Below are 12,402 nucleotides of genomic sequence, written 5' to 3'. Positions count from 1 at the left end.
GTAGAACAAATCTATAACTGCTCTGGGTGTACTTACTTGCTATATTTACCACTACATGAGGTTACAAAGGTCAACATGTACCCCAAATACTGACTTATCTCGATCAACAGGGATTTTTTGGCTCCCTTTATAAAAAGTGATTTAAATTTCACCAAAATGGTAAAAGCAGGTCATAATGGACCAGGGGCGTATATCTTATAATATTAAAAAGTTTAATAAAATCTAAAAACTCTTCAGTTTTAACCAACTTGTAAGTTAAAAATCATTATTTTCAGAAACAGAAATCAAATAATTATGTTTTCAGCTATTTCATTTGAATACAACCTGTAAAAAGTGTGATTACTGTGATATCATTTTCAAGCAAGTAATTTCCTTCTCAAACCTCTCACAACTCATTACATGGTACACAAAAACATATCTACATTAAAATTCAGTCATGGATGTTTTGCTGAAAAAGTATAGGTCCCATTTAAAATAATATCAAAACGTTTCATTGGTTTGGGAAAAAAATTATCTGGGAGACACATGAAGGGACAATATTTAGTGTGGTGATAAGCTTTGAACCTTGAAAAAATACTTCACATAATTTTACATCAAAAATCTACTGCAATGAAACTGTGTTCTGAAAATAACTTTAAGGTACCTGAATGTAACATCCCTATATTTATTTAGAATTTAATTAAGGTATTAGAGTTTGAGATAAATTGTCTAGATATACAGCATGCAGCCTGCACCATTAAAATATATGGTGACCATAGACTTTGTATAACCATCATCCCAGAAACTATATGATTTCTTTGAAAAATGTTTTGAAATGTAGTATGAAGGTCAAAATGGCTAAACTTAGTTTTGATGTTTTATGGTGGAGAGTTAAAAGGATTTTTGGTAGAACTACTGATTTATCTATAACATAACCCCAGGATATGTTTATCAAGTCCAGAACTAAGACCATTAATAGATTTAGAAAACTAGTCATCTAGAATTGGATTTATATAAGAAACAAGTAGCATGGACTATCACAATTTTGTTTTTCACATTTGTAATTATCTACATGTGGCTGTGTAGTTAAAAATTTCTGATGAAAAGAAGAAAAATAATTCAACTTAACTTTGAATATTTTCTAGAAGATAATAAAAATAAAACATAAATGGAGATTTAAACTTCTCTCAACCATTCTCTACTGGCAGCTCACCGTTATATAATGACAAAATAAAAACTAATCTAGAAATGATGAAATATATATTCATATACTAAATAATTTTTATTCAAACCGGAAATGAAATCTGGTCAGTATTCCATAAGAGTTTTATCTGTTAACATACAAAGACAGTGAGGTGGAGGTTTGGGGAGAGCCTAAAAATTATCAGACTTGATATCAAACATAATCACCAGTAATCTCGGATATCATTGGCTTAAATTCCTGAACAAAAGAATGGTTTTCTCACTGATGTAAATATATACAAATGTGTACAACTTGAAAACCACATAAATACAACTGTTTTAAATATTTCAGAAATTTAGATATATGGCTTATATCAATACAAGAAAATATGTTTTAAATTTCTCCTGTCATTGATAAAAGCAATGTTGAGTAAGTACTATTACAGTATATCAATTCTAGAACAATTTAATGGAATATACAATTCTTAGTCTTTAAATAGAATGTTAATATATAAATGGAGAAAATTTCAAATTGTCCACATGGTATTTTATGACTTTACATAACTAGGTATATATAGTATCTTAATTGAATTTTCATTTCATTTGAGTTTTTATGAAATTAATCTTAGAAGTTTTTGTTTCAGCAAGACTTGGAGACTTTAAAACTTTAAGATAAGTTGCATAAAATTTCATATAAAATTTTAAAAAAATCTATACACTTGTTATCAAATTACTCCAAAAGCTTACATTTTGATAGGTTTTAAAGTCAAATTGTGGAGGACAAAATCAAACAGAAGCTGTCCATTTGTTACACTACTTTCAGATCATGACGTAATACCATTGTCCATTTCATGACATCACATTCAATTTTTGGTTACCACAGCCTATGAAAACACCCCAGGGTTATATTACACTGATGGCATGTGCATAAAAATCTCATGGGAAATTCACTTGATGACAGGCTCATGATAAAATCATGTAAGTAAACTTCAATCTAAATAATAAGACAGAAATTTGTGGTGAGTCTGCAAACTGTATACAAAGTTCTACAAAATGTCTTAATCTTAGAAACTAAATACAACCCAAATATTATTATTTTCATATCAACGTACAAATTTAAAACACAGCACAATGATAAGTTAAAAATGTACAGTATGGCTGTTGTAAAGATGTTACGTATTTGAATACAGTGTATTATGTCACAGAATACCATGTTGTCACATACACCTATAGTGCCACAATATGTTGCTGCTAAGAATGTGAAAAATTATATATTTATTTTCAAAAACAGTGATTTTTAGTACAATCTTTGTTTATATACATATATAATGATATTTCGAGATATATCACAAGTTGTTTAATTTCATCACTATCTAATCATATACATTGTATATAACCATTTTGTAGAATCATTAAATTTTTTTACAAGATTGATAATTATATGTATATGTATGCAAAACATAGCAACGAAAAATCAGCATTTTAAAGACAAAAAGTACAGAAAGGTGATATAGTATTTCAAAGATGAAAATGTGACAATACAGTGGTGGATACACAACACAAAAGATTTTACAATATACGATTAAATTGTACTAGTAGTAAATGATTGTGTCTGTATGTTTCCACATGTGTAACAAACAGGTTCCAGGCACTTGTAACTGGGTACAGACATAATAACAATGAAAGGAATGGATGCAATATATTCCTCATTATCAATATCATAAATGTACTACATTAGGTTAATAAACTACGAATGCTTTCAAAGATGGTTCCACATATTGTATATTCTTAGCTGTCTCAACAGATGCCCTACACCACTGATAAGGACAAAATTTGACATATCTAGGAGTTTAACTACAACACCTGGTGTATGTATATGACAAAAGCCTAACGAGGACTGTAACAGTAAACTGGTGCCATCACAAAATGTTAATGATTCATGATTTTTCAACTCCAGTCCACTTTCCTTATGATATATTGTGATGTTTACTGTAATTAGAAGTATCAAATCTGAAACAGTGCCCATTCACAATTATAAACATGTCTGTCAAAATTTAGCAAAGAAATCAATTTTTAAAATTAGTGATAATATTTCTTTCATTTTGTTGTTGGAAAAGGTTCAAAATTTCAATTATATGTTTTTTTACATGAACTGAAATTAAGTCACTACGACTTCAGAGACAAAGATAACACACCAAGTATATCCACTGCCAATTTCCAGTGATAATTTGTTTTTAGCAATAACAATATATGTGTGCTCTCTAAAGGAAATAATTATATGGTATGAGATGTATTTATTTGACCAGTTATCAGTCATGCCTGACTTTTTTTATCCATCTTTTACTATCACAAAATACCAATTCCTGTGTAGGTTTTTTTTATTTCAAATACCAAATGCATTTTATCTACAGGCAGTTTTGTGTAAAAATTTCTAAAAAGCTTAACAGACCAAAAACCAAAGTATTTTTACTTTACATTTTGTCTTACCAAACTTAAGGATATTTTATCATGCAGATTAGATTATCTGTTGATATATCAGTCAGTCAAACACAGTTTGGCAAAAATTGTACAAGCAATGGGCTTCATAGGCTAACAATAAACACACCAAAAAATTACATTCCATAATGTATTATGCTATTTTTTTCTATTTTTTTTTCCTATTTTGTCAATGATTTCCAAATGAATGTGATTCATCATGTAAATCTCCCATCACTTATTTTAAGAATTGAATCAATTTGAAGAATTAAGAGAAATGGTGATTTTCAGAAATCAACTTCCCTTCAGATTAAAAGTACATATAAGATGAAGGACTGCATTCAAGGTATACACCCAGTATGGCAGCACTCATTCACATCGTAAACAGTACACTTTATCTGATATACAACACAACCAAAATCTTCTTGCATTCAACTGCCTAATGACTATTGAGTTACAAAGAGTTTTGCACCCTTTAATTAATACAAGTCACCAATTTTAAATTTCCATATATGAGTTTCTGATGTAAATAATACATGATCTGAGAATATTTAAGGACAGAATCATGTAATTGTTCACTTTTTTCATGCATCAAAATACATCTGGTAGACGAATATTCTAGCAAGACAGAAGGGAGATAACTGAGAGTGGGGACACCAAATGAGGAATGTGTGTAAGTGTCCATAAATAGATTCTAGTACCTACAACAGAAAATATATATACATACTTTACTGCTGCACAGCCGTCTAGTTTCATTTTCTAAATTCAAAATCTTACTGTGAATAAAAGCATCTAAAAAAAATTTCTTGAAAGTAATAAAAAAAACAAAAAATTTCTAAAATAATATGGAATTAATAGTATTTTTTTATTCATTATTTTACATGCATGACAGGACTTTATTGATAAAATTAAACCACAAAATAACTATACTTACACTTAATGGAGAAAAATATATATAACATGTATATTGCACTGCTTAGTATTGCATCTAATTCACACGAGATGTAATTACAATCAGCATAAACAAGTGGTAATTGATATGCGGTAAACAATAAAAAATCAACAACATGCAGTATCAAGTACTTTGCATAAAATCACATATTAGTGATATCTATATGATCAACAGCACACACAAATCATATCAAAGTAACACGCACAATTTCTGCACAATACACGTACAATTTCTGTACACATACACGTACAATTGTTGCACAAATACATTTGCTGAACACATACATGCACATTTGCTGAACATATACATGCACAATTTCTGCACACATACATATACAATTGTTGCACAAATATATGCACAAATGCTGCAATCTTACATGTATAATACATTTTCTATTTATATTCACATTATATTTGACTTAAAAGAATCTACAAGACTCAAAGTGTTGAAAGAATAAGTGACAGACAAATATACAATGTTAATGTATGCTATGGTATGTTTGTCCATTCTAAACAAGTATTTCATACAAGATTTCTTGTGGAAATATACTCTGTTTATTTCTTGTCTTTCAATAAAAAGGATGGGAGATCAAAATTATGACAGAACATATTTATCGCAGTACTTTAAGAAGTATTTTTGTTTTTCACTTTAAGACATTTAATTTTAAAATACAAAAAAAAAATTCCGGATGTCAACATGTAGAATGATGATTAACCATTAAGCTAATGAGTCAGACTAAATATTTTAAGTGAATTAACAATTAAATAATTGTGCACCAACTATTAACTAAAAAATCAATTTGTAATTTAGTACTAAAGTGTTATCTTCACAACATTTATTTACATTGGTGTTCAGTAAAACAAAACCTGAGACAGTTGTCCTTACGATAAAAATAATTACTGTCCACTATAGCATTGTACCTCCTCTTAAATATTCAATTTTTGTTTACAGAAATATGCATACTGAAAAACGTAACACTTACAGACAACATAAACATATGTTTAAAAAATTCAGATGAAATACACCCAAATATTCTGTATTCAAATATTTCCATTGTGAACTATCAATATATCACACAGCTAAGTACATATCATTTGATAAGGAATGGTGAATCTCAAACTAATTACTATATCCATCCAGCAATAAGCCCATGTCTGGTAATAAGCCCATGCTTGGCAATAAGCCCTTCAACATATTATGCTGCTGCTCAGTAGAATCATTAACCTGTAAAAGCCCACCACTGACTCTGACACTGATAATCTGGCCGCTGGGCTTACTGCCGGGTAAATGAGATTAATAATAGTAATAAAAAAACATATATACATTTATATAAATATGTGTGTACACATATATATACATGTATATATTAGGAATATCAATGAATGTTTGAATACTGAATGAGACCAGTATATGAATAGCAATTTCTATGAAATTGACATCCCTAACATATATATATACTTATATACAGGCATACAACATTATACTTTTATTTCAGTATCATTGCACTGAAAATATTCATTGAAGTAAATTATCACTCATTCCAATTCCTGCATAGATTATTGTAACAGATGGGATTAAGACTAAAGCAAAATTATCACCACAAACCTTGTAATCCTTTTAACTTGAAAATAAAATCACTGAATCACATCTTAGATACATACACACATAAAAATTATAGTCACAATTACGTCAATATTTTAGAAATTAAAAATTTTAAATAAGATGAATGTGACTTGCTACAGCTTAAGCCTCTTCTGTCTGTGACCTATCTAGTAAATAACTTTACTCATTTCTCCAACACTTACTATGATGCAGGTTTAAGTTTCTTGGAATCCAAAACAATTGCTACTGTACAAGAGGTGGATTGAGAATTCAGATGACAGCAGTTCTGATGTTGGGTAAAACCCTTGTTTTGATTAATGAAACAATTCACCTGTGAAAAATTTCATTTAATTTTTTGCTTGTTTTGGTTCATGGGACAAAAATCCCAGAAACAAACAAACTTGTTTTTGTTTATTTTGTTTTGTTTGTTTGTAACTTTCAATGAGGTGGATTTTAATCTGATAAATGTTCAGTTACCAATGAGTCTGTTATGTAAGGTAATCTGTTATCCTAAGTAAAAAATTTATTTTTGCTGAATCAGGATTTTTCCCTACGACTGTGGATGTTGCGATGTATGAATACCATTTTAAAAATAGGACAACAATGTACTTGATAAATGCCATCCTTCAGTCAACATAAATGGAAAAAAAATAACATTAAAGCTAATAGTTCAAGAGTTAATTTAAAGGAAAGAAATGGCATTTTATGTATCATCAATTAATTACTATGCCCAAGTGTTATCAGTTACAAATGAATTTAAAATAAATGGTAATCATATTCAATATGATGTATAACATTTGTAACCAATAAAAAGACAATGCATTATTGAACTAAATCAAAATATGGCCATTATTTGTAAAACTAATGTAATATAAATAAACAAAATCTCTTTCAATCATAAATATAAATACATTTCCTGTTATTTTATAACATCTGCTATTAAACAGTAAGTTATGATTTCTGTATTTCACATCAAACCCTGCTCTTAAATAAATGTGATTTATGAATTAAGAAATTATAAGAATGAATTCCTAGTCCCTTGGAAAATAAGAAAGATTTTACAAAATCATAAGAACTACAAGCTATGAAGTACAGAAATATTGCATAAATAGCATTTGCAACAAATCTACAGCTTACACATGCTAAAACTTTATACACATCCATAGGAACTGCCCTTTCTACAAAGTAAGTGTTGCCTGGCTACAAAATACAGAGACACTGAAATAGTAAATAGTGATTCTAAAAAGCATAAAAGCATAATAGTTTTATCTTGTTAACCTGAAGTTTTGGTTTCTTACAATATATTAAATTTTCATAACAAAAAATCTTGCCAAATTCAGGGTTGTCTCCCTTTCGAATACACTAGTTCAGATTTGAACAGAAATACACTAAAGGTGTCTTTTGAGGCAAATTCATCTTTAATAAGCAGTTTTCAATCTGACTTAATCAATTTCTTCCAAATATTTTTTTATTAATATGATCAATGTAATATCTGAGAATAGTGAAATTCTATATTGCTCCAGTAAATCAACATGTGATCCGCAAAATGCTTAATATTTCAAAACCTTTGAACCTTTTTGGGAGTTTAATAAGCAAAATCATTACATCAGAAAATTCACATTAAAAGTTGAAAATCTAAATTCATAATCATCCTCAACAAAACACACATAACTTGCATCTATATAAACATAATTCTTGTCTTAAAAAATCGAAATTTCAGCACTTTATAAAATAAAATTTGAAATAAATTGTTCTTTCAAAATCAAAACGGACAGATCATGACATCAGTTATTTGAACACATACATGGACGTAACTTTTAAAATAATTTTAGTCTTTAATTTTTTATCCAAAACTACCGTAACAGATCCGAATTTGTACCAAATTTTACAACCATCACAGATATATTGTCTAGCGATCCTCTATAATATGCCTGCAGCACTAAACTTTTAGCACCAAAGTGAGGCTCATGTAGCCTCTCTTTGATGTAATCCACAGCTTCCTGGTTACCAAACACATCCCATAATCCATCTGTAGCTAAAATGATGAACTGGGGTTGTATTTCTTTGCAATCAAAGCTAAGGATGTCTGGCTCGGCAATAAGAAGATTCTTGTCTTTGAGAGGGTAGTCACCAAGTGCACGAGATGTTGCTAAGACACCAGCAACTCTCCACACACCATTAAAACTCACAAAACCTCCTGCTTCTTTTATCCTCTTCTTCTCTTTTACCTGAAATTTAACAATATCACACATTTTGCAATAAGACTAAATGTTGAGGATAGACAAAACAAATATTTGAAATATTTATAAATATTTATATACTATATATGATATATCAAAGCTCATTGGAAGGAATTTCATTCAATAACCCTGTATTGCACTGCTGTATTTTTTCAGAAGAGATAAATAACTACCTCTTAAATTAAAAACAATCAATTATCTTTATTATTTAAATTTGTCTACATGTTATTTACTGAAACAGGGTAAAGTAAATAATATGAAATCCCACAACTGAAAAAAAATCTTGGCTCCAAAAAGTATTGGTAAAGTATATGGACTACATTTGTATTATACTAGAGATATACCAACCGAGTGAGGCTTGTGGTCATATGACAAGGGAATACTTCTGCCATCTTTGTCACACAGAACACCTCGTGAATCACCAATGTTTGCCACAGTCAGTTTACCGTCCTTCACCAGAGCAACTAACGCTGTAGAACCTGTAATGAGGAAACTTATTACAGCCTCCATAGTACAACATATCTATTGGCTTTACACTGGTACAAATTTTTGCCATAATCATTGGACAGTTTCCAAAAAATATTCCTTAAATTATATATAATGTAACATAACTTTTTAATTTTAAATTTTAATTTGATTAAAACTGACTACGGTTAATCCTGTTGATATTTCACAACAACACAAGTAAATGTTATGACAAGTTTTACCTACTAAAGTATCTCATTACCTACATGACTTGTAAGATTAACTTTTCTATCTTTCCCCGATAAAAGTTACTTAAGAGCCAATCCTACATGAATTATTTGTTTTCATCTATGATTCAGGTATTGAAGTGAAAAGTTGTTCCAAGCTTCATTACAGTCACACCTACATAATCGTCTGCTTAATATTCATCAATGAAACAAAACAACATGTACTATCAAACAAAAATGTCAAAATCTCCTTGATGCACATTATGACTTATCCTCAGGCTCTATACCATTGCATTTCCCAGAAAGCTACTTCTCTAAAAGAATTTACATTTTATCTATCAGACATGTACAATATTAGTAGGATGGTACTGTTTACAACATATAATCATGAAGTAAGGCTATTTTTTTTTAATTTATAAGGTATCTTATATATCAAGTCTGGCTATTGCTGTGTAAATAACAAAGCCAATGTTATTTCCTATTCAAGTAATTAACCTATCCCCTGATTTTGCATAAGTACAAATAGTAATGTGCCCCCACCCTAACTCGGGCTTACAAATAGCTGATTCACCTCAAGTGTACAGCAGTGAGATTTTAAGATATATACCTGAGATATCCATGTTTGAGCGAGCGATGTCCAGAAGTTGGTTATCAACGTTCAGCATTTCCTGTGTGAGCATTGAAGTAAAATTTTCTGTTTGTTCATCAAGAGAAGCCTTCAACAGCCGAATCATAATGCTTTTAAACAGGGTCTTCTCTGCAAAGTCAGCAGCAAACTAAACAAATAAATAAAGAATTTATTTTAAGAAAACCTGATTTTCAGAAACTAAATGATTTACATGTGATTTTATAGATGTTCATTGGTATTCTCTCTAAAAAAAAATTAAACATTGTACAACCTGAAAAAATAATATCTATATGATTTAGAAAGTTTTACAAATATTTCAACAAAAATTATAAAATGTACATGTATGAAAACAACACACAGGCATTAGTACCTTTGTAAGGAAACAATTATCATCTGAACCATCTATAAGGAATTTATATATACAAGGAGAAAATGAGAATAGAAGTTTTATATGCACTTTGCAATCATCTTTTGTTTACATAAACAAAAATAAAACACTAGTTCTGTAAACATGACACTATATGAGTGTTTGATATAACAATTGCTGTAAGTAAGCATATTATCTAACTGGTATATAAATGGAATGTATGTACTTGGCTTTCTTTTCACCAGTATACTGCAACTGAATAAAAAGTGTTATTTGCCATGCTATTTTTGAAGATATGACACAAATTTATTCTTTTACTTCTTTTTTCAAAATAGCAGAAAATGGCACTTATTTAATCAGTCTAAACATTCCTTCATTGTCATCAATCATCATTATTAGACCAATGTTTCCATTGTTTGATAAGTGATATACAAGTACTAACCTCTCCACCATGTCCATCAAACACTCCATAAATAGATGTGCCTGTGTGCTCTAAACGACTGACAATGTTGAACCTGTCTTCCATGTGTGGGCGTCGTCCCTGAATCGCATATACTGCTGCATTTTGTTTCCTTAAATCCCATGAGGCCTTCCTCTCTGCAGTTTCAGGATAACTTAAAGAAGCTGGACCCTGTGACCATACAGAAAATAATGACATTAAATTGATATTTGATCATCAGTAATTGAATTTAAATATTCTTATCAGATGCACTTTTAATGTAAAATATTGCTAATAAATGTTTTGTATATTGTTCAATGCATCAATGTCCAAGAAGACTGCAGAATTATCATGTTGAGTATACCAAACTATTTTCAGTTTTAGCAATATGTTCTTTTTCTTGTTGTTCACGAAAAGAAAAAAAAAACAGCTTGATGTGTATAAGATGTTTTCCAAACTGTTCTGTATTTCGTATACATTTAAAGCTCTAATGCTGTAACAGTAATGCTAATTTTAGGAGTCAAAGGAATCCATATGATATGACTCAATGGTGTATGAAACTGACTTATAAGTAAATGAAGATATATATCCTTTTTCAATGCAAATGTTTAAATGAATTTTGTGTTTCTATTTCAAATGACCCTGCATTTTAGCATCCTCAATACTCCTTGGGTTTTGCAACCTTGAGATTTGTTTGATGTAAATCAAAGTACTAAATAAGTCTTTTCATCTTGTCTACAAGATGTCGTTCATGGAACCTTCGATTTTGAAGAGTGAAAGTGAATGCAACCCCTGGAGTATCGAGGGTGGTATATGCATGACTTATTCCCATATGCAGGGTTGCCCGATGAAGCACAAGGTCAAACGTCCAACATAAATGAGTTCCTAGGCGGAATCCTACAAGGGATTAAGGTTATCATTATAGCCCACCACTGGCTCGCTGGTTCAAGACCTACATGGCCAGCTACTGGCCGCAGGTCGGTGGGTTTTCTCCGAAACTCCGGCTTTCCTCCAACACCCACACCTAGTACGTCCTTAAATGACACTGGCCCTGTCTGTTTGATGACGTAAAGCAACAATAAACCAAACTAAATGCTTTACTCCATGTCCAACCTGTCCATGAGAAATCGGATATCCACCTGTATCACGTGGGCAATTTCTACTATTAGCCAGGTTTTAGCTTAGGAATTCCAAAATTTTATCGACAACAATGCATACCTTATCATATGTGTTGTTCGGCCCGTTCCATCGGAGTTGCATTTTCAATTTTGCCCTTTGAAAATATCGCCATATTGGCTTGACGTGGAACAAAGAATTGTAGACGATCACAAATAAAATTAAGAAGATCAATGCTTCCTGGCAGAACAGATACCGGCGCAGGAAGCGACTGCATGCTGCTATCACCGTCATGTTGCCATTGTTCGGGATATACAAAGGGGAAATGAGGCTTGGAAAAGGGAATAAACAGGGTTGACAACTAACAGGAAGTGTACAACAACGGATCCATGTTGACTAGGGTGTTGTGGGTAAAATGGCACGTAGTAAAGGGATGATTAATAACCTAATATTGACCGGAACATTTAAAAGGGCCTGTTTCCAGTAATGTTAATTCTCCATAGGAGCCTGCCCCCGTATAATTTCTTATCTAGCTCAACTACTGTTTTTTTCTTTTCCGAAAAATAATTTTACACCTTTCCGACACCCAGATTTCATAATTTCAGTGAAAATGTATTTTTATAAAGTTGTCAATTTCAGCATCAAAGACATAAGTTCGTAAATAAAAGAAGGTTATCTCGAAATTGTAATTCGCAACATAGTATAAATTTCTTTTGGTAAATATTTCCAA

At 30.6% G+C, this 12,402-nt stretch overlaps 1 protein-coding gene across 1 annotated transcript; it reads right to left on the bottom strand.

Moving 5' to 3' along the window:
- Positions 1 to 7,965: 7,965 nt before the first annotated feature.
- LOC132563451 (protein phosphatase 1L-like) lies at positions 7,966 to 11,966 on the bottom strand. The gene is made up of 5 exons (XM_060228209.1): positions 11,775 to 11,966; positions 10,560 to 10,748; positions 9,730 to 9,898; positions 8,779 to 8,909; positions 7,966 to 8,418 (listed from the first exon to the last, which is right to left on the bottom strand). Exons 1-5 carry the CDS (start codon positions 11,964 to 11,966, stop codon positions 8,044 to 8,046), a joined length of 1,056 nt encoding a protein of 351 aa, XP_060084192.1. The 3' UTR covers positions 7,966 to 8,043.
- Between the last annotated feature and the right edge of the window lie 436 nt (positions 11,967 to 12,402).

Source organism: Ylistrum balloti, unplaced genomic scaffold (assembly GCF_031769215.1).
Source record: "Ylistrum balloti isolate Yb309-2 unplaced genomic scaffold, AGI_CSIRO_Ybal_v1 Utg371732, whole genome shotgun sequence".
NCBI lineage: Eukaryota > Metazoa > Mollusca > Bivalvia > Pectinida > Pectinidae > Ylistrum > Ylistrum balloti.
Note: the sequence above shows the minus strand (reverse complement) of the source record. Positions and strands in the feature narration are given on the sequence as shown.

Coding starts and splice junctions, on each gene's coding strand:
- LOC132563451 (XM_060228209.1), bottom strand. CDS start 11,966: ATGACGGTGATAGCAGCATGCAGTCGCTTCCTGCGCCGGTATCTGTTC. Junction 10,749..11,774: donor CGAACAACACATATGATAAG/GTATGCATTGTT, acceptor GTATGGTCACAG/GGTCCAGCTTCTTTAAGTTA. Junction 9,899..10,559: donor TTGATGGACATGGTGGAGAG/GTTAGTACTTGT, acceptor TTATTTGTTTAG/TTTGCTGCTGACTTTGCAGA.